The following is a 20,103-nucleotide window of genomic DNA, read 5'->3' as shown; positions in this document are numbered from 1 at the left end:
TGAAAGGGAAAACTTGCACCGTGATATGGTGTCAAAAAATCAGATATCCAAGGTAAACACATATCTTATGATTTCTACCCTTTAAAAGCTGCTAGTATAAAAACACTAAAAGAAACAGAATGGAAAGTTTTACATTGTGTTAAGCAGAAAACTCATTGGTGCACCTACTGTTGTATGATAGTTAGCCTTGCCTTTGAGCTGCATGCCAGAATTTCCATATAGCCAAGACCCCCCCCAGGTACATACTTCATTTTTGGGTGACCTGGAGAGGGGAGCTGGGCTCTGGGTATGGTTTATAGAAAAGAGATGACAACAATTTCCCAAGTCCTCTGTGCTCCATCAGCAAGGGGCTGGGCAGAGGGGGGTCCACATGTGGTCTGTGAGGCTGGTGCCACCAATTACTGCTGCAACCACTGTGAGGTGGTGCTGGCTTGCTTCCTCCCACTCCTGTGGACTCAGCTTCCTCACTGACCACCCCCCAGCACAAACTCATTGCTGAAAACATGCGGTGGCCCAGATGGGAGCTACATTCAACTGTTCACCAACTGCACATCTCGGGGCGTCAAGCCATCCCCATTACATACAATCCTCTCCTTGTTAGCCAGAATAATGGCAAGCTAGGATACTCAGGACAGCAAAGAGCAGGGGCAAGACTTGATAGCAGGGGAACTAAAGGAAGAGGAGGGGAACATGATGCACAGACATGCTGCTGTGTGGAGTTAGCAATGAAAGTTTATTAGCTCCAGCTCAGTTTCAGCCCCACAGCCTTTCTTCTCAGGGCACTCCCTCACACATGAGGTCTGGCAAATACTTATGCCCTGAAGAGTGCAGAGCTCACCATAGTTATGCAAGTTCAAAGGCTTCTGTTCCCAGTTCTTGCCAGGCTGGAGATGATTCACAGCAAAGGTCACTCACGTGTCTCTGCCTGTGGTCCAACTGAGCGGTAAAATGAATAAACTACCAGTGGGTAATACAATTTTGCCAGTGCTGGTGGGGAGCACCCCCTCTCAATGCAGCAGATATCTAATGGAGACCAGGCCTATGTCTGTAGCACGCAGGCAGGCATACCCTTTGCCAAAAAACGGTGCGCATCTTTCACCAACAGCCAGAGAAGGCAGCCAGCCAGGCAGCATGGCATCCTGTGTGGTGGGACAAGCGAACCCTGCTCCCTCATCGCACGCAGCACCCTGAGCTTGGGCACAGCACATGGTGCCGGGGTTTGGCAGGGAAGCCAGCCTCCTCCAGCACAACCAGGGCTGCAACCTGGCCCTGGCTCTCCCCTGCGAGGAGAAGGGCAGCATCCAGACCAGACACGAGCTTTTTCAGGCTGGGACAGTATCTGTCCTGTCCCTTCCTCCTACAACAGGGAGGGCCCGTAACCTGGTGCTTTTGAGGCAGCCCGGGGCCAGGCACAGGGGCCGGGGGCTGACCCTCCCCTGCGCCCCGAGTCGGGCCCCGGCCCAGGCCCAGGCCCAGGCCCAGGCAGGTGGCCGCGGCAGCCCGCTCTCCCTGACCGCCCCCAGGGCACGGCTCGGCCTGGGCGGCCGCCCGCTCCTCCGCGGGGTCCCCCGAGGTCACAGCTCCCCTGCACCCGCCAAACCGAGCCCCTCACGCGGCCCCTGCCCAGCCCCAAACAACGCCGGCATTCCCCCCGCTCCCGTTACCCCCGCACCTTCGCAGGGAGAAGCGGGGCCGGGGCCGCTGCCCGCCCGGAGCCCGTCCCCGCCCGTCCCGGCAGCGCACCTGTAGTTGTAGCCGCCGAAGCGCTGGCTCTCCCGCAGCAGGGCCCGGTACAACCGCAGCACCTGGGCCCGGCTGGACGCTGCCATGTTGCCGACACCAGGCGGGTCCTCCCGCGGCGAGGCCCCTTTCCCCGCCTGCAGCGCCCGGGGCCGCGCCGGCCCCCGGAGCCGCCTCCCGACACCCGCGGCGGCCTCTCTGCGCGCCTCCGCGGCGGGCAGGCAGGGGCGGGGGCAGCCGCGGCGGCGACAGGAGCGGGAGCGCACGGCCTGGCGGTGAGTGGCGGCGCGGCCCGCGGAGCGGAGGGGCAGCGGCCTAGGACCAGCGCAAGGCCCGGGGCGGGGCCGCGGCCTGAGCGCCGCGGGGCGAAAGGCTCTTCCCCGGCTGAGGCAGCCCTGAGGGGCGGTGGGCGGCGTTTCCGCGCGGAGGGCTCAGGGCCGGTCCCAGGCCCCCGCCGTCCCGCCGGGTCGGCCCTGTCCGGCGCCGCGGGTGCGGTAGCTCCGTCGCGAGGGTACTGCTCAAGCCTCGGCCTGCCCTGAAGCGCCAGCGGCGCGGCCGCTTCCCCGCGGGGCTCCTGTCGAGCTCCGTCGGCGCGGCTGTGAACGGCCCGAGCGCTGGCGGGGCGGGAGGAAGGCCCAAGCAATGGGGAAGGGAAAGCTAGCGCTCAAATAAACTGATCGGTGATAATAGCGTGGTTGTGTGCACCCACGTTGGTGTGTTTGTTGGTGTGTTGCATAGGGAGGTGAAGGCTGGCAGGGTCGGATTGGTATAGGGCCTGGAAACGAGCCCCAGGTGATGTGCGTTTGGTGATTGCATCAAAATCGCTATATAAGTTTGCAGTGAATGGTCACCTGTGCTGGTATACCAGGGTTTGATGTGCTACAGTGATGTGAGTTGTTCCTTTCTCAGCAGCCTGTTTTAAGTTGAATCCTGTTATTTAAACTAACTTGGTCTGTGTAGTTGTAGGTCAGGTACTGTTTAAGTTAAGTAGTGAGAGTCTCTGGAGGAGGTTAGTAAGGATTTTCTGCCTCTGTGCTTTTATTTGCAATGGGAAAATCTCAATTTGCTTACTATTTTTCTTTTTCTACAGCCCTGAGAAATGACCACATGGGTTTTATCAGTGCTATCTTTTAAGGTTCCCTATTTGTGCAGGTTTTCAGAAAGTGACTAACTGTGTTGAACTCTGGGTGAATTTAACACACAGGCCCATGTGTGTTGAAGCTGGTCTTGAAGAGGGCAGTACCCAGGCAGGAATCGGTGTACACAGTGCCTATGTATAGTATGGTCCACAGAACAACAGGTCACCTGAATCATTTAAAAAGTAGGTTCTGCCAGTTTATTTGCTAAATCTTGGTCTTTATTCTTTTCTGCTGTGAGGCTGGGGCTCTCTTTCTACTTGAGCATTTCTTTTATTGTTTATACCAGAATCTTCTGTTGCTGGAAACAGCACATACCTAGCATCCTCATCTGCTGAAAGTTTTGCTGCAGCAGAATAAACTTGACTTTGTAACTTACAGGTGTGATGCCCCAACTGTATTTAATACTGATTTTTAAACATTATCAATAATATGATTTATTTATAACCATTACAGGTTTTCTATTTTCTCCATAGTATGTTTTGTATATAGTAGTTTATATACATTCTACATATCTCTGGCAAAAATGCTTCTATTGCTGCTACTAATTGAACTCATATTTTATTGTATATGCACTTTGAGTATTATTATTTGTGTCAGTTGTACATCTGATGCAATTTATGGTTTACTGCATAGAACTAAAATAGTTCTGTGCTTCTGGGTGTAAATAGTATAGATGTACAGATTTATCTCAAATTCATCGTTACAAGTATGCTATGTTTTAGCAGCCCTTTTAAACTTCTGGAAACTGAGGTTTTCCATACGTAGCAATTTTCTTGGATGTTCTCTATATCAAAACCAAAACTAGAAATGTTAGAGGAAATGTTGCATTTTTGTAGAAAAACATAAGCAGCTGAGACACTGTGATAAGCATCATGCTTTTGAGGCCTTCCCATGTAAGTTACGCAAAACAATGTGTTTTGGGCTAGCTTTTGACATTCAGGAAACCCAAACAGAAAAATGTAAAGCAAGCATGCTCTTTAATTGCCTGTGGGACCAAATTCTCCTTGTAGTCCAAGCCATGTTGTTGACACAGATTGCCATGTTAGAACTGGAGTCCGTCTGAGGTGCTGGTGCTCCCCCATCTTTGCAGCTGCTGGTGGCTGGGGTACTTAATACATGTTAAAGCAGAACTCTTGATTTGTGTCTGCAGATTTATCATCTTCCCTGAAAGCAGCAGGGGCACCCCTGCCCTTTGTTTTGGTTGTGGGCTTCAGACAGCTTAAGATACTAGTCCATCATGTACAGAGCAAAACCTAGCTTTGAGAGTTCAGCAAAGTTATGTGAAATCATTCTATAGATGAGTGTGGCAGTTGTTCCATCTAATTTTACAACAGCCCTCTTTGTTACTGTGAGAAATAAAGTTTTCATGCTACAGTCTTCAGCTCTAAAAGATAAGAGAGTAATTGGGAAGAAAGCAAAACACATTAAGTAAATTTTGTGTACAAGAACAGTATTGATTTAATATTTGTAAAGTAATATAAATGATTTTGAAATAGCCTCAGGTGTTAATCCTGTTCCTGAATCTCCCTGACAGTTTTTGTGATTTTTTTTTTTAAATGTTTTTAAGATAACCATGTTTTTCTCTTAAAGAAGCATGGAAATCTCATATGTTTAGAATAAGCAATAAGTACGTGCGATGTACTATCAAATGCAAAGTAAGCATACCGAAGGAAAAAAGACTTTCCTCTTGTCTCCCTTTCCTGGCTTAACCTTTATTACACTCAAGGAGGGAAGAACAATTTTTTGCAGAAATCGGTCATCTTTGTGCAGTTGGATTGGCGCTGTTGACTGGAAAAATTAATTATTTTCCTATGTGTTTTATTATTGCGTTTTCTTGGAAGCAATGGGTTATGGTCTCAGAAGTCCTGTCACTCTGCAGTAAGTGGGCATTGCCTCTGCTGTGACTGGGGTACACGTGTTTCTGCTAGCCTTCTGTATACATGCATCACTGCAAGCCTGCAGAGAATTTGAAGGACAGACACAGCCCAAGTGACCACTATTGTGTCCTGTGACACTGGAGCCTAGGTACAGGGAAGCAGTAATGATCACTTCATTAATTACCTTCTCATTCTGTAGGGGGAATCCACACCTGAATTTAACCTAGACACCAAGCCAGGACCAATCAAGACATGTGTAGATGATATTTTTTTTTACCCCCAACTTCCCTGGTTTAGAGCTCAGTGCTCTTTTATTGTTACCTTTTATGGGGATGGGGCTAAAGGTATGTTTTTCTTAATTGCAGTGTTACATATAGTCATTGTTGAAGGGGGTTGGTGGGTGTTCATTTGTACAGAAGTCTTTCCTCAGGCTAAATGCCACAAGCAAGGAGGGTGGCCTGTGCCTTGCCTTTCTGCATCCCTTGGGATAAATAAGCACTTTGAGAATGATATCAGAGTATCAGTATCTGGAACAGTTACTAGTATTGTAAATCTGTAGCTGCCAGAAAAAAAAAAGGTATTTTGAATTAAGCACCTGCAGAGACTGTGGACTTCTGTGAAATGAAACAGCTGTTATGTTCTCTGGTACGTTTTGGAGGTTCTGTTGTATGTTGCAGAATAGTTCCTTGCGGTACGCTATTTCAGCTTTATGACATGGCACTCAGCACTTTAAGAGAGCATGTGCTTTCCTGGTACGCTGCTGTTCGTGTTTGTTATTTTTCTTCGGGGGTCAGAATGATAATGGATTGTCGTGGTATTATCCTCTATTTTAATTATTGTTTTTCAGTTTGTGAAAACGTGCTAACTTTTCCCTGCTGCTGTGGTGTGGTTTCTTTCTCTTCTTCCCTGCTCTTATGTCTTGATGGACAGTGTCGTGCACAGTGAGATCCTACCCAGTGTAGAGTAAGACCTTTAAAATAAGGACTGTAAATCACGAGAATTTCAGGATTTCAGTCACAAATGTAACAAACTATAACTTAACCATTCCCTATAGTGAGTAAGATTTCCTCAGTATCAAAAGGTGGCCTTGAATAAGTCTGCTTTTTTAAAAAATATGTATTTGGTTGCTCTATAGAAGAGAACATTTTTAATCAGGAGGAGAAACTTCAGTGTTTCAAATTCAGCTATGCTCTTAAATTATTTGTGCATTTTGGAAAATACTACCTAAGAGTTCAGAGGGAAGAAAAAACTGGGACAAAACTCTTCTCTTGGTCACTTTTTGAGAGTTACTCCATCTCTTTCCAAACTGAATTGTAGAATGTTGTGTATTGTTTAAAGTAAGACTGTAAGAATAGTAATAATAGGGGGGAAAAAACCCCACCCCACCCAGTAGTGGGTTTTCTGTTGTAATACTTGGTCGTGTAAGGGAATACCTGTTTTACCACTGCTCCTAAACCTTTGCTGGTTCATGATCTCTTGTGCTGCAGGCATCAAACTGAAAGAAACGCTGAATTTTGTTTTCCTTGTTGGCCTCAGTTTTAATCTTCTAATTCCCTGTGGCCGTGTGCAACACAGAGGATTTCATGAGTATCATGTTGTCTGGTAATTATGTATCATGTTAAGCAGCTGGACAGTTCAGCAGTTCTGGGATAACATCTGGATCAATGACATGCAATGTTGATATATACCATATTGACTTTGAAAGATGTTGATAGTGGACATATGTTTGTGAAGTACTTTGAAATGCCTGAAATAAAAATGCTATAAAAGTCCAGAATTAAAAGGATAATTTTGTGTTGCAGCAATAGGCAAGAGAATAAGTAATAGGGGATTAAAATTATGAATAATGCTTAAATAGTTCAGTGTGTAATAGTTGCATCAAATGTGAATGACACTTCTAACCTTAATGCTGATGAAATCCAAGGTATTTTTCAAGACAAGAACCCAACAAGAAATGAACGTATTTTTGCTGTGCAGTTGGTTGTTATACTGAAATCTAACTGAGAAACCTAATCATGAGATGCGGGAAAGACAGCATTTCTTAAGTGTTCTCATCCATGACTTCATCAATTGAGAAATGCTTTCTTTGCTGCAATTTCCAGTGTTTTATCTAATTTAGTCTTAAACAACTTCCCTTTCTGTGGGAAAAATATTCTACTTTATATTGTATCTTGCTGTTAAGAAATGTTTTCTGACGCTCAGCCTATGCCACTCTCATCCCTAAGTTCATCCCACTCTTTCATTTATGCCCCTTAGAGTCATGCTGTGTAATTCCTCTCCCTCTTCCATGATGTGCACCATCATCATATTTCTTCATTGCTGTCATCCAGCCAGGCTAACTCGTTTAGTTATTTTGATTTTTATTTTCTTCCTTTTTTAGTGGATATTGAAATTTTTAGCTTAGGAGGCAAACTTTGCTGTAAAACAAGGACTGATATTTTGCTTAAGACCAACTGAGAATCTCTTTGTAGCTACCCCTGTATCTTTTTTGCTGACTTGTGAGTTTCAGTTTGCCAGGTTGGTTACAAATGGTACTGCCAACCTCTTTTGTTAAAGATCATGGTTACATCTAAGATGTCTTGCTAGAGCATGGTTTATTCTTCTCTTGAGTTTATTTTTGTCATATATGAATGTGGATCTGAATATGTATAAAAGCATGTGTGAATACATATAAAAGCATGTGCATAGTCATGTGGTGGTGGTAAAGGTGAAGGTCATGCTGTTCATCCCAGATTCTCCATGCTGCGGCACTGGGAATTCATGCATGGCTAACACAGTGCTGTGGGGTTTTTTTTCTGGTTACCCAGTCCCATGTCCTAGGTATGGGAAATCAAAGACAACCTGCTGTTTGGGTGCATCCTGGTTCTTTTCCTGCTCCCGGCATTGTGGGCATGGGCCCTCTTGTCAGACAATATTAGAGGGCTAGCTCCACTCAAGTCACAGGCTATTGCTTAAGTCCTTCCCTGAAAATCCACTTCACTAAGCATTTTCTTATAAATACTTCTTGTGTGATTATTTCCTGGAGGCAATTCCTAGAGCAAAGTATCAGTGGGGGCAGATGCATCATGTTGCTATAAGGTAGAGTGCAGCTGATGTAAGAAAACATATTATCCAAGGTAAAATAAAAATGGAAAGTTCTTGTATAATATGATGAAAAGCTATTATTGGGGAAAGGTGTGTGACGTCTGAGAATGGAACGTGTGGAAGACACTAATATTTTTATTTTTCTTTTAGGGAAAGAATGGTTAAGCAAAACTGGTTTACAATGGATGTGTAAAGCAGCAAGGATTAAGTGGATTGTAAGTAAGCTATCTGTTTAGTTTTCTGACTGTGTGATGAGGGGAGGGGGAATATGATTTTCCACTTGTAATGTGTTTTCATTTTATATGATGCTATGCATCCATATGACTTTTTGTTCCTGTTTTCTTGGACTTTTGGTCCAGAAAAAACCCCAACAGTTTAAATATGAAGCTGAAGCAAAGAAATCTAAAGCGAATATTTCTGGAGCAGAAAGGAAACTATGGAACAATGTTTTCACGTAAATGAGGAAAACAATATACCTGTATTAGCAAATTGTAGTAATGGTAGAATTTAAGATAACTTAATTTTGCATGATCATTGACATTTTTGATCTTTCATCTTGTGTCACTGTCAGTTTTATGTCCCCAGAGCTCTGGCCAGCATTCATGATGGTGCGTTAGGGACATGTTTCTAAATATGTCATGTTTCTGATGCATTTGTAAGATAAGATGAATTGTCAATATTTCCTTACATGCCTTCACACTTCTAGACAGAACTTTCTTTTTATTTTATTTTATTTCTGTTTCAGTTTTTTCTATCTGGGGTGACTGTGTTTGAAATTTGTCTTTCAGCCAGTCCCTGAAGAAAAGAAACAAAGCACTGACTAAAGCTAAGGGGCAAAGGAAGCAGAGCTGAGGGAAGCTTATTTCTGCTTGTGGGTAAGTAATTACAAATAAATTTAGCTTTCTGAATCTGTCTTTGACACCAGTACTGCCAGCCTTTTTAGGTAGTAACAAGTTTTCAGTCCTTCTCCATTTTAATTAATAATAATAAAAAAATCTTTCTTCATCTTCACCAACTGTTAAAGACAGGTATGCTAACTAGGTATGCTAACTGTCTAACTTTACTTTCCATATAGAATTCATGTGTTTCCTTACTCCTAATACAAAGACAAAGAAAACAATGAGACTCAAGATATAAAGATAAGTAGATAATAATAATAGGGAGATAGGTAGAAGATGATAATCTTCTGAAGGACAAATTCAGAAGGACAAATTCTATATCTTAATATTGGAGTATGTCCATATCTTTCAATATAATCCCTTTGAAATCTGTCCAACTACATAAGTAGTAAGTTGCTGTTCAGTGTGAGAACAGGTGGCAGAATTAGGTTCTCCTTACTTTACAAACCACTTAAAATTGATGCAAGTTAGAATCCAGCATAGGATGCTCTGGTGAATGAGGAGCGAGCTCAGCGAGATCTTGGGGGAGGCAATAGTTACAGCCTTACAAATCCCACCATTAAGCTTCCAGTCTGTTATGTTCCTGGCCCTGTAGCAGAATAAGGTAAAGGCAGTGTGTGTCTGTGTGTCTCTGTAAAGTTTTGTATTAGCTCAAGCTGGGGATGAGGATGGATTTAGGTGGGCATGCAGACCTAGAAATGGAGCTGCCAGCTTTCCTATAGGGATGGGTTTAACATTCTGCAAAAAGACAGGAAAGACAAATGGGGGAAGAAATAGTTTGCAGTACCATTCTGGCAAGATTTATGACAGTTCATCTGCCTGGAGTCCTGAATTAAGTATTTCCCTGTTCTAGAATTTCTGTGATTAGCTTTTTCAGATATGCTTTGTAGCCTAGGATCAGTTGTGCCCAAGATCGGGGTTTGTTTTTTTTTGTCGTTGGTTTGTTTGACCGCAGTGTCCCCTGACTGCTCTCATTCCAGACCCTGAGCGACAGAGTCTGCTGGGTCAGTGTGGAAGTTGATCTTTCAGCATGTTGCAAATTGCAAATCGACAAATGGTTTTAAAGAAAAAAATAAGAACAATTATTATGTTTTAATTTTGATTCTCAGTATGTAATGGACGTGGCGTTAACTGAAGGTTGTTTTGTCATATGTGACCTTGAGCTATAATAACACCTTATTCTTCATTAATAATAAAGATTTGATTCTTTCATGTTATTGTTTTCTTTTTTTCCCCTGACCTGTATAGCTTCTTCCACCCAGTCAATGTGTATATCTTGGCTCAAAATGCAAGATGAGGGGATGTTGCCTTTGTTATCTAAAGGCTGGATGGAGAAATACTTCTGTGTGCCATAGTTTGAGATGTGTATCCTGAGCTCTGTCTACGTTTTCTTTCACTGAGGCTTGTTCTGGAGGGAAGTGTGACTTTCAAGTATCTGGTGCCACAGAAGGGTTATCTGAGATAATTAAAATATATGGCTTTCTCCAGGCCTTCCAAGCAAAGGTTTTCATTGTTCTTTGTGCTGTGCTTTATCTGGAGTAAGTATATCAACATTAGTAAGCCTTATAGGAGATGTTACCTGGTAACATTAAAGATAAAGCACGAAACTGCTTGGTGGCCCATTATCCAAAGGTGCTGTGAGCCATGGACCCAAATATATCCTATTTTCTAGCATTAATGACAGAGAAATAATCTAGTCATACTAACCTTTTTCTTTCTACTGTAACACTCAAACTTTTTTTTTATCCTGTGGTAGCAGGACTGAATGGAGACACCATTTAAACCTATATTTTAAGTCATACTTCCCTTGCTTTGCATGCTACAGAATATCTTGGAACTAATTCTTCTTTAACAAGTTATAGGAGATGCCAACACTGTAAAGGTAGTAGTATTCAGACATAATCAAATGCAGTGTTACAAGGTAGGTGTGCCTGAATACATATGAAGTGTCATTGACTAAATTAATCCTAGCCGTAAACTAACAGAACCAGAGCACAGTTGTATCAGGAAATTAGAACAGGATTAAGCAAATCCATTTTAAAATTTGACTTGTGTTTATTTGAATAGGCAGAACTTCAAATTGATGGATTTTATTATAAAATTTTTCATGAATATTTCTCAGCAGCATTGTGTATAATTCAGTATCACTTGTTGCAGTTAAAGTATTTTTAAGGAAAAAGACTATGCTTTTCTTACCCTTAGGCTTTAAACATAGCTAATGCATTTCTTTAGCTACAGTTACAGAAAATGTTTCATGATATAAGTAGAATATTTGCAAAGTGGGTTTTCTGTCTTTTGGTAACCTGTATACGTTCATAACTGTACAACGTATAAAGTAAAATTTTTAAGCTTGTTAATGAAGGTTGGCTTGGCAGTTAATTCTTGTGAGTCGTCTTGAGTACACTTGTTCTTAAAAGAGCAAAGTAAGTCTTTCATCTTGCAGCCCAGCAATGTGTTGGAAAACTGATGAGGCAGCACGGAGCCTTGATAAAGTCATGTAGGATTTTGAAGAAATACATTATCCCTCCGCCTGCGGTAAATTTTAGTGCTGGAATCAAGGAAATAACACCAGACTAGTTATGTATTTATAGTAAATAAGTTTGCTAAAAAGACCAGAGGAAAGGAAACCAAACTGAAAATGTTTAGCAGTGCAATCTTACTTAATTTTTGTTTTACCTTCTGGAATTTGTATTGCTGTGAGACCAACTGTATTGAGACAGATACTGTGATTGTGTGAGACTTGCTGGCAGAGCTGTCTGTATTGTTTGCAAATCCTGCTGTTCGTGTGCATCCGGCATTTTGTGTAGGTTAAATGGGTTGGAATGAACTGTGTCATTTAGAAACTTGTGGTGGGGTGTTTTTTTCCTTTTACAACATGCCAGTGAATACCACACTGTGTAAGCTAGCTGCTTTTTCCTATACTTTTGTTTTATTTTTTTCCTGCTTTATTAGTATCTGCAACCCATGTGATTTGGGATCGAATGTAAATGATGATACAGAGTTTCTCAACAGATTTTGTTTGCTGTAACATAGTATATATTTGCAATTCTAGCTTAAGACTTTGGCTTAATAGTTCTTGAGAGATGAAGGGGTCTTCTGCTTCTAAACCCCATTAACAGTAATGGAACACAACAGCCTAAATCACTAGCATGGAAATGGAAGAATAAAAAAAAATCTGGTCACTGATTTCTATTTCACTCAGTCAACAGAAAAGAGCTTTAGCGATAGGGAATCATACCAAAGCAATAAAAGCTTTTGCATTACGTAAAAAAAAAAAGTGTCAGAGTAAATAGAATTTACTTCTTAGTACAACTTGTAGGTCCCATTTACATGTTTCAGAGATAATGGGTCCTTATTAAGGAGAGTGAGCTGACAGCAGAGTTTTAAAGTAGAAGAAAGTCTCACAAGTGGTGTGTTTTTTTTTTTTCAAAAGCAATATTACCGCCTGAGTAAATTTATAGGAATCAGTTGTATCTTAAACTCATTGTATCTTAAACTATAATAGTCTATGTTATTCTGCAGCTATGTCTGTACTCAGTCAAGAGCTGAGTTTAGAACAATTTCTTACATGTCTAGACCCAGTCAAAAAAACCTGCTAGCATTGTTTTTAATTGGATGCCTACAAGTGGCTCTGCAGATATCTTCTCTGTCAAAGCAGAGCAGAAGAAAGATGGTAGGAATTTCAGTCATTGCTTTCTGACACCTCTCTTTAGTCTTGGACAGGGGCTGAGTGAGGAGGGGCAAGCATACTGAGAGATCATTTCACATTCCAATTCTGGATTTCAGGGCTCCATGAGGGACGTTTTTGCACTGCATGGGAATAAAATCCTGCTGCTCTCACTCCGTGGTCACAACATTCCCAGTGGTGTGGCAGAGCCATCCGGGGCTTCTGAGTAGCTACAGCAAAGGAGATCTGAGGTGTGGTAATAAAGGCTGTAGTTAACACCCTTCCCTTTCCATTGTTTTTAATTCGGTTCTCTGACATGAAATAGGAGGAGGTGCTAAGGGTAGACCTCTTTGGTTATACCTACAAAACTTTTCGAACTTAGATGTGATGGATTTGATGTCTTTTCCAACAAGAAATGCTTGAAATCTGTCTTAGAGTAGGAAGGATGTAAGGTGGTCAACTGAAGGGAATGAGACATAGACTCCAGTGCTGATAGTAGGGGGGACCTTTATTTACCCGACAGCACTCTTTTTATACTTATCCTGACCAGTTCATGCGAAGCACGCGCTTATTCTATCCATCTAATTGGCTCTGTAACTTTTATCACGCAGCATTTCATTGGCTTATAGTTATCTTGTTGTTCCTTCTGCATTCTTTTATTCCTTCTTCTGTGTTCCTTGTTTCCCTTTTTTCCTCTTGGCCCCTCGCACATGATCTTAGTTCAGAGATGTGTTTATTAAGTCAAGGTCATCAGTGTACTGGTCTCCTACAGTCAACTAGGCAGCATTGCATACACAAGTTTTATTGAAACTATGTCTAAACACCATTTTTGATTTAAGCTTGCATCCATGTATAGATGGAATGTGAAGTTTTAGGCATAGACACTATTTCCCCTGTCAAAAGCTGACAACTTCAGTTTTCATTTAACTGTCTGTTGATTCTTGAACAGAAAAGATTATTTTTTGTTATTTAATTTCCTATGCAATGCTCATTAGATTTAAGACATTGTTTATGTGATGGCTAATAGCAGTGATGCATATATTGGATTCCCAGATAAAGATTTTACAGCAACTCCTGTCCAGCTCTGCTTTAAACAAATGAGAGCTTTTAGGCTGATCTGAATGGACATCTGCTGAAACCCTGACTACAAAGAGACAGAACAACAAAGCATCTGCGCAGCACTGGGAGCTGAGTTTTGAGGTGCTGAAATTAAATTCTCGTTTTTAATACAAACATTTAATGAAAAATAGAATGTGGAAAAAGCATTGTTAACAAGAATTGAATCAAAGGCTATTCAGATAGGTTTCATAAATGTAATGTCTAGTTTACTGAAGTTGTTCGACAATTGTGGCATTGCATTTGAAATGTAATTAAAAATAGATAGTTATTTGATCTGAACATTCATTCTCTTTTCTTTGACTTTAGGTGGCTTCAGATTATCTTTCTGTTAATCTTAGGAAGCCTTTAAATTTAGTGCTCTATTTCCAGTACGTTGGACTGACATTTTCCATGCTCAGATATGGCAATATATTGCTGTAGTGGTGAACAATGTGGCACATAAATTTATAATGAGGGTAAACCTGTATGTGAAAGAAATAGCTGAAATCTTTTAAAGCTATTGATGTAACAATAATAGTAGTAGTCTGTTTTCCTTCAAAACCTGGAGTAGCCTCTAATATAGCTTTATGGAAAAGATTACTTAATTGTATGTAATGTAGTCAACTGTCAAATAATTAATTTAAAATTCAGATCTGAGGGGAGATACAAAATCTGTAGACTCGTATGGAGTCCTCTTCACTTTCACACTGTTGGAGTGCTTTTGATAAAGAAGAAAGAGGATGGTGTAGCAGCTAGCTGTCTGGAACTGATCCACAGCTCATTGAATTAAAAGGGAATTTTTTTCATTAACTTTGATCATTCTTGGATTGAACCTGTATGCATATGATTTAATTAGTAGCAAGCTTGGGAAATGCTGTCTTACCTTTTCTAGTGACTTACCTACTGAGATGGTAATTACATAAACCAATATATTTTTAGATCTATGATATGGCAAGTGCAGAAGCACCCACAGTTGGCTTTCCTAGTGCTGGACCTGCATTTAAAAGCTAGACATTTTACTACTAAACCTCCTTTTTCTTTCTTGCTAATGATAACATCATATCTGATCATCTTATTTTACATCTATTTCTTACATCTTATATACATCTTATAAAACATCTATTTCTGTCATTGAAAATATTTTTATGCTGAAAAAGGGAGCAGATTATAACTTTATTGTATGTCTACTTTTTAACCATATCCAAAAAGCCCCTTAAGTTTTATTTAACATTAAGGATTAAAACTGCAAGCTTCTGATAGGTTGTCTTCACCTGAGAGCAAAAAGGATGTTCTTTAATGTCAAATGTTTAGTTGTCCAATAAAGTATGTTTTCATCATGGATCACGTTGAAGTTATCTCTAGTAATGCTGTCATTTTGGTTTTGGTGGTGGTGGTTGGTTTTTTTTTTTAAATTTGTCTAAAGTGGCGTAGCTTCTTGTTGGGAGGTGCCTTTACATTTTACACAAGTTTGAGGGGCAGCCAGAGGAAACCTCTCTACATAAAGGCAAGTTTGCAGCAGGTTTGTAGGCAAAGCCATTGCGTAGTCATAGTCCAGAATGGCCAAATGTCTCATCTGAGCATTTGAAACACTTTTACCCTCAACCACATTTCTATTGGATTAATCCATGCTGTGTTGTACCTTATTAGGTGAGCTGCCCCAACACCTTAGCTGTGGCAGTTCATGAAGTTAAGATACTGTTTGGGGTGAGCGAGGAAGGGTGGTGGGAGCTGGCTGTGGGTATTGACACTGAATGTAGAGATTCCATGTAGATGTGTCCTGTGTTTGCTTTGCAAATATTGGCAGACCCTGTTGTGAGTCTGAATGATTTACAGTCTAAGAGTTTATGAAAGGTACCAGGCTTCTTATGTATTAGTAGCATAAATAGGAACAGTAGGTATAAATACCAACTATTTGGGTGTTAGCTTAAAAGCCTTTCTCAATTTAGCAGTTGTGTAATGAGCCATAAATCTGTCACTTGGGTTTGCTTATACTTTTGATAGTTTGCACCCAATTTTTAGCACAATAAGTAGGGATTCTCTTAAGGTGTCAGTCACATACCTGTCAATGAAAACTAGCCTAAAGAAAATTGGGTCTATGTCAGTCAAAAGCTATTAAAAGGAGCCTTGAACTTTTTTGCAGAGGCATTTAAGAGTTACTGAAGCAACATTAATTATTACACCAACAAGATGCTGAGGTTTTAGGTGGTATTTTCTCTGTTGCTTTACAAGAAAAAAGTTTCTGTAGCAACTGCAACATAACACAGGACATATGTTACTTTTGAGGCAGACATTACCTTCTTAAATAAGCATGGCATATGCTTCGGCTATGCTGATGTGTGATTGTGTATCATCTACAATGATGTTGGGGGACATGTGGTACAAGAATATTTTTGTATGCTTTAGGGAGTGATCCAGACCTTGGAAAAGGAATGGAGTAGGTGATCTAAGTAGTTATTTTGTTTTGTCTCTAGCTGCTGATTGATCAGCTTATATTGCTACTTCTGCATTTGCATTTGACCTAGGTAAGCAAATGATTTTTCTCACTTGCCTTTGTTTCTCAAAAAATTAGTAACTTCTTTTAGAAGGAGAACCATATTTTTAAGGTACAAATCTGAGAAACAGGAGAATGAAAATGTATACATGGTCTACTTTTTTGGTGTCAACTGGGAATAAAAGCAGAAAAACATTAATGTATTGTGAAGCAAGATCTCATATCTTGCTTGTTATATATCTTGAAACAGCATAGGTAAATGATCAGGGTATTGTTGTACAAGTCGGGAAAACTTCTCTTGCATTGTCACAAATGTGCTGTTCAATGACTGCCACAAGATTTTCAAGGACATAATTAGAGAATAGTTATCTGACCTCTACTGATTAGGAACTGGGATTTGGTTTATTCTGTTTGAATATGTCAGTTCATCAGCCTCTCTGGCTCTGTAACTTATTGTTTCTGTGTAGTCTAGTAATACTTTCAAAAGTATTAGTAGTCTAGTAATACTTTCAAAAAATACTTTCAAAAAATTAGTAGTCTACTATACTTTCAAAAAATTATCATTGCTGTCATACCTCCCAACACCTTTGAAAAAGCAGACCTTTAAAAAGCAGTGACTCTCCTTCTGCCCAGGATCACCCACAAAGAAACGTGCAGTTTGTGTTGCACAGCCCCTCTGTGCACATATGGTTTGTCTCTACAAAGTCTCTCTAGTAATCCCTATCCATCTACAGTGAAATGCAATGGCAGCTTGTTTCAGATTTCTGGATGTTAATTAATCTTTTCACACTTAAATGTGTTGCAGCCCAGTGAAAGCAATGAGTATCCTGGATGAATGATATGGAAGAAGTGAAATGGTTGTACATAAGTGTAATCTGCCCCCAGAGTGGCAGATTGCCTATGTATTCTTAAGCAAAGACCTTTATCAGTGAGAATAGACTAAAGTTGTATAATTTTTGAGAACCAGAGTGCTACTTTCACTTAAGCTGTTGCTGGGTGCCATGTTTTGCAGTCACTTCTTGAAGACACCATTGAGTTGAATTTAATATTACTCTTAAAAATTCCAGTTTTTAAGAACAGATTCCTAAGGAAATGATGACTGTGAGATGGTGTATCTACATCTGCTGTCAGCCCTCCTTTTTCCACTTATCTTCAGTCAAATTTCACAAAGGGTGTCCAGATCGCCAAAGAGAGCAAGTAACAGGTGGTGTGTGAGAATAAAGGGCATAATAAAGGAGAGAGACCATATTAATGCCTCTGCTAAAGCAGAGGTAGCAGGATGAATTTCTCTTACCACTGAATCTGCAAACAAGCTTTGCCTCCAGACATAGAGGAAATAAAGTTTTGCTGGTTCTGCTGCTTGCAAAAAAAGCTTACTCTAAACTGCTTTCCCTGAGGATGAATTATGTTCTATTGGCTGACACATCTTACAGAAGTGGAAAAAAGAATATCGCTGTCTGAAATATTTTAAAAGAACTGAGAATGGATGCTTTATGAAAAAGAAATGCATGTGTTGTCTTTCAGACTATTTTAGAAGAATAGTGTGTCTACAGGAGAAGGCTTGAGACAGAAGGCGCTATTTTTCCCAGTCTTGGAGATCATTAGCAAATGTTGGAATTTCATAGAAATGATAATCAACTGTAAATGTAAGCTGTTAGATTGCTGCAGAGGGAGAAGGCTGCTTAGACAATAAACCTTACAGTAACACGTCTACTTCTTTTAAAGCTGTCAGTGTTGCCATGATCTAGAAAAGTACACAATAGCTTGTCATAATTGTATCAACTTGCCTCCTCAAATGAACATCTCTGTTGGTGATGTATGAGATCTTAAATGAATTATTTTTAAATGAAAGCTGTTCTCATTTTGTGGTTTTAACCCTGCTTGCCACAATTAAATTCTGAAGTAGAAATATTCTAGATGTTTGGAATATAAATCCAAAACTAAGAAAAATCATTTTACAAACAGAAGTCCAAGAAATCAATTTATCATTGACTTTTTAAAAATTCTCATTGTTTGCTTCACTATAGAAATCACAGTGTTTTCTTCCATCATATTTTGTTTTTTCTCAGTGCTGTGGATAAGCAGCTCTGCAGGAGAATTGTTGTCCTCAGATTAGAGTTGCAAAGTCCATCAGTATATTGTATTGGTAGATAGATGCAGAAAGAAAAGAAAACGTAAGGCATTTGTAGTACATCGTGCACTTCAGGTCAGGCATAGACAAGGTAGATAGTAAATGGAGTTTCTAAGACGTGAGAAGTGGATGTATAAACGTGAGATTTCTCTTTGTGTGACTTGTCAAGGTACTTGTGCACCTTTGAATCTTTCCCAAGTTTTGCATGTATAGTCTCTGCCCATTCTCCCTTTTTGAAAATATGAGTTAGCTCAGCTGTAGGTTTGGTTTTGTGTGTTAGCAAGCAAACGTATTTTGCGGGTGTCTCTGTATGAGGAACTCATGGGGGAGAGCCTTAAATTCAAAATTAGCTATAATTAGGTTGCCCAGAGAGGTTGTGGAAACTATCCCTGGAGGCATTCAAACACAACTAGACAAGTCTGAGGGACCTGCTTTGAACAGGGTGTTGTACTAGACCACCTCCAGTGGTCTCTTTGGACCTAAATTATTCTATTCTATAATTCTGTGAATTACAGAAGTAAAGTGTATTCACTTCTAAAGGAGGCTGGTCCTGGGGTTAAGTCCTGTCATCCCTAAGACCAGCTCTGACTGCCCATCTCTTGCTGGCATTGGGCTTTGCTTTCCTTGTGGGCTGTTTTGCTCCTCAGGAGACTAACTGTCATGAGAAGTTAGAAAGTGGGAGATAGACCCTCACCATAACAGATGCGTTAATTCTGTGGAGGACTGTGTTGGGTTTGCATGGCAAGGTTTTGGCAGTGGTGGGGCTACAGGGGTGGCTTCTGTGAGAAGCTGCTAGAAGCTTCCCCCATGTCCGATAGAGCCAATGCCAGCCGGCTCCAAGATGGACCCGCTGCTGGCCAAGGCCGAGCCAATTAGTGATGGTGGTAGCACTTCTGGTATAACATATTTAAGAAGGGGGGAAAAAAATCTCCAAACTGCACAGCAGCAGCCAGAAGAGAGGAGCGAGAATATGTGAGAGAAACAACCCTGCAGGCACCAAGGTCAGTGAAGAAGGAGGGGGAGGAGGAGCTCCAGGCACCAGAACCGAGATTCCCCTGCAGCCTGTGGTGAAGACCATGGTGAGGCAGGCTGTCCCCCTGCAGCCCATGGAGGTTAATGGTGGAGCAGATATCCACCTGCAGCCCATGGAGGACTCCATGCAAGAGCAGGTGGGTGCTCAAAGGAGGCTGTGACCCTGTGGGAAGCCAGCACTGGAGCAGGCTCCTGGCAGGACCTGTGGAGAGAGGAGCCCACGCTGGAGCAGGTTTGCTGGCAGGACTTGTGACCCCGTGGGGGACCCACACTGGAGCAGTCTGTTCCTGAAGGACTGCACCCCATGGAAGGGACCCACGCTGGAGCAGTTTGTGAAGAACTGCAGCCCATGGGAAGGACTCACATTGGAGAAGTTCGTGGAGGACTGTCTCCTGTGGGAGGGACCCATGCTGGAGCAGGGGAAGAGTGTGAGGAGTCCTCCCCCTGAGGAGGAAGGAGCGGCAGAGACAAGGTGTGCTGAACTGACCACAACCCCCATTCCCTGTCCCCCTGTGCTGCTGGGGGGAGGGGGTAGAGAAACCTGGGGGTGAAGTTAAGCCTGGGAAGAAGGGAGGGGTGGGGGGAGAAGGTGTTTTTAAGATTTGGTTTTATTTCTCATTACCCTACTCTGATTTTAATTGCTAATAAATTAAATTAATTTCCCCAAGTGGAGTCTGTTTTGCCTGTGATGGTAATTGGTGAGTGATCTCTCCCTGTCCTTATCTCAACCCACAAGCCTTTCATTATATTTTCTCCCCCCTGTCCAGCTGAGGAGGGGAGTGATAGAGTGGCTTTGGTGGGCACCTGGTGTCCAGCCAGGGTCAACCCACCACAAGGACTTATAACTGAGATTTTAAACAAGAGTGTGCATGGTGTGAGCAACCGGCATGTGGAGGAGAATTCCAGTTGCTAAACCATTGGCCTCTGTGTATTTGGATCATGTTA

The 20,103-nt window shown here is 41.6% G+C and overlaps 2 protein-coding genes across 11 annotated transcripts in view; one reads left to right on the top strand and one right to left on the bottom strand.

Annotated features, from left to right (window-relative positions):
- LYRM4 (LYR motif containing 4) overlaps positions 1 to 2,308 on the bottom strand; it is a 95,902-nt gene extending 93,594 nt beyond the window's left edge. For 7 of the 8 annotated variants that reach the window (XR_012774359.1, XR_012774357.1, XR_012774358.1 and 4 more), the window contains exon 1: positions 1,744 to 2,308. Coding sequence is in view for 2 of the 8 variants with exons in the window: in XM_075493898.1 (XP_075350013.1) it covers positions 1,744 to 1,829 (86 nt within the window). In the remaining 6 variants the exon portion in view is untranslated. The remainder of the gene's footprint in view (positions 1 to 1,743) is intronic. The other variant, XM_075493897.1, reaches the window with a different exon arrangement.
- A 5,644-nt stretch (positions 2,309 to 7,952) lies between these two features.
- FARS2 (phenylalanyl-tRNA synthetase 2, mitochondrial) overlaps positions 7,953 to 20,103 on the top strand; it is a 247,651-nt gene continuing 235,500 nt past the window's right edge. The window contains exons 1-2 of one of the 3 annotated variants that reach the window (XM_075493892.1): positions 7,953 to 8,055; positions 8,629 to 8,715. The gene's annotated coding sequence lies outside the window, so the exon portion shown is untranslated. Of the gene's footprint in view, positions 8,056 to 8,585; positions 8,716 to 20,103 lie in introns of all 3 variants that reach the window. The other 2 variants (XM_075493895.1, XM_075493893.1) reach the window with 2 other exon arrangements.

The sequence above is a fragment of the Mycteria americana genome, chromosome 2 (assembly GCF_035582795.1).
Source record: "Mycteria americana isolate JAX WOST 10 ecotype Jacksonville Zoo and Gardens chromosome 2, USCA_MyAme_1.0, whole genome shotgun sequence".
Classification (NCBI taxonomy): domain Eukaryota; kingdom Metazoa; phylum Chordata; class Aves; order Ciconiiformes; family Ciconiidae; genus Mycteria; species Mycteria americana.
Note: the sequence above shows the minus strand (reverse complement) of the source record. Positions and strands in the feature narration are given on the sequence as shown.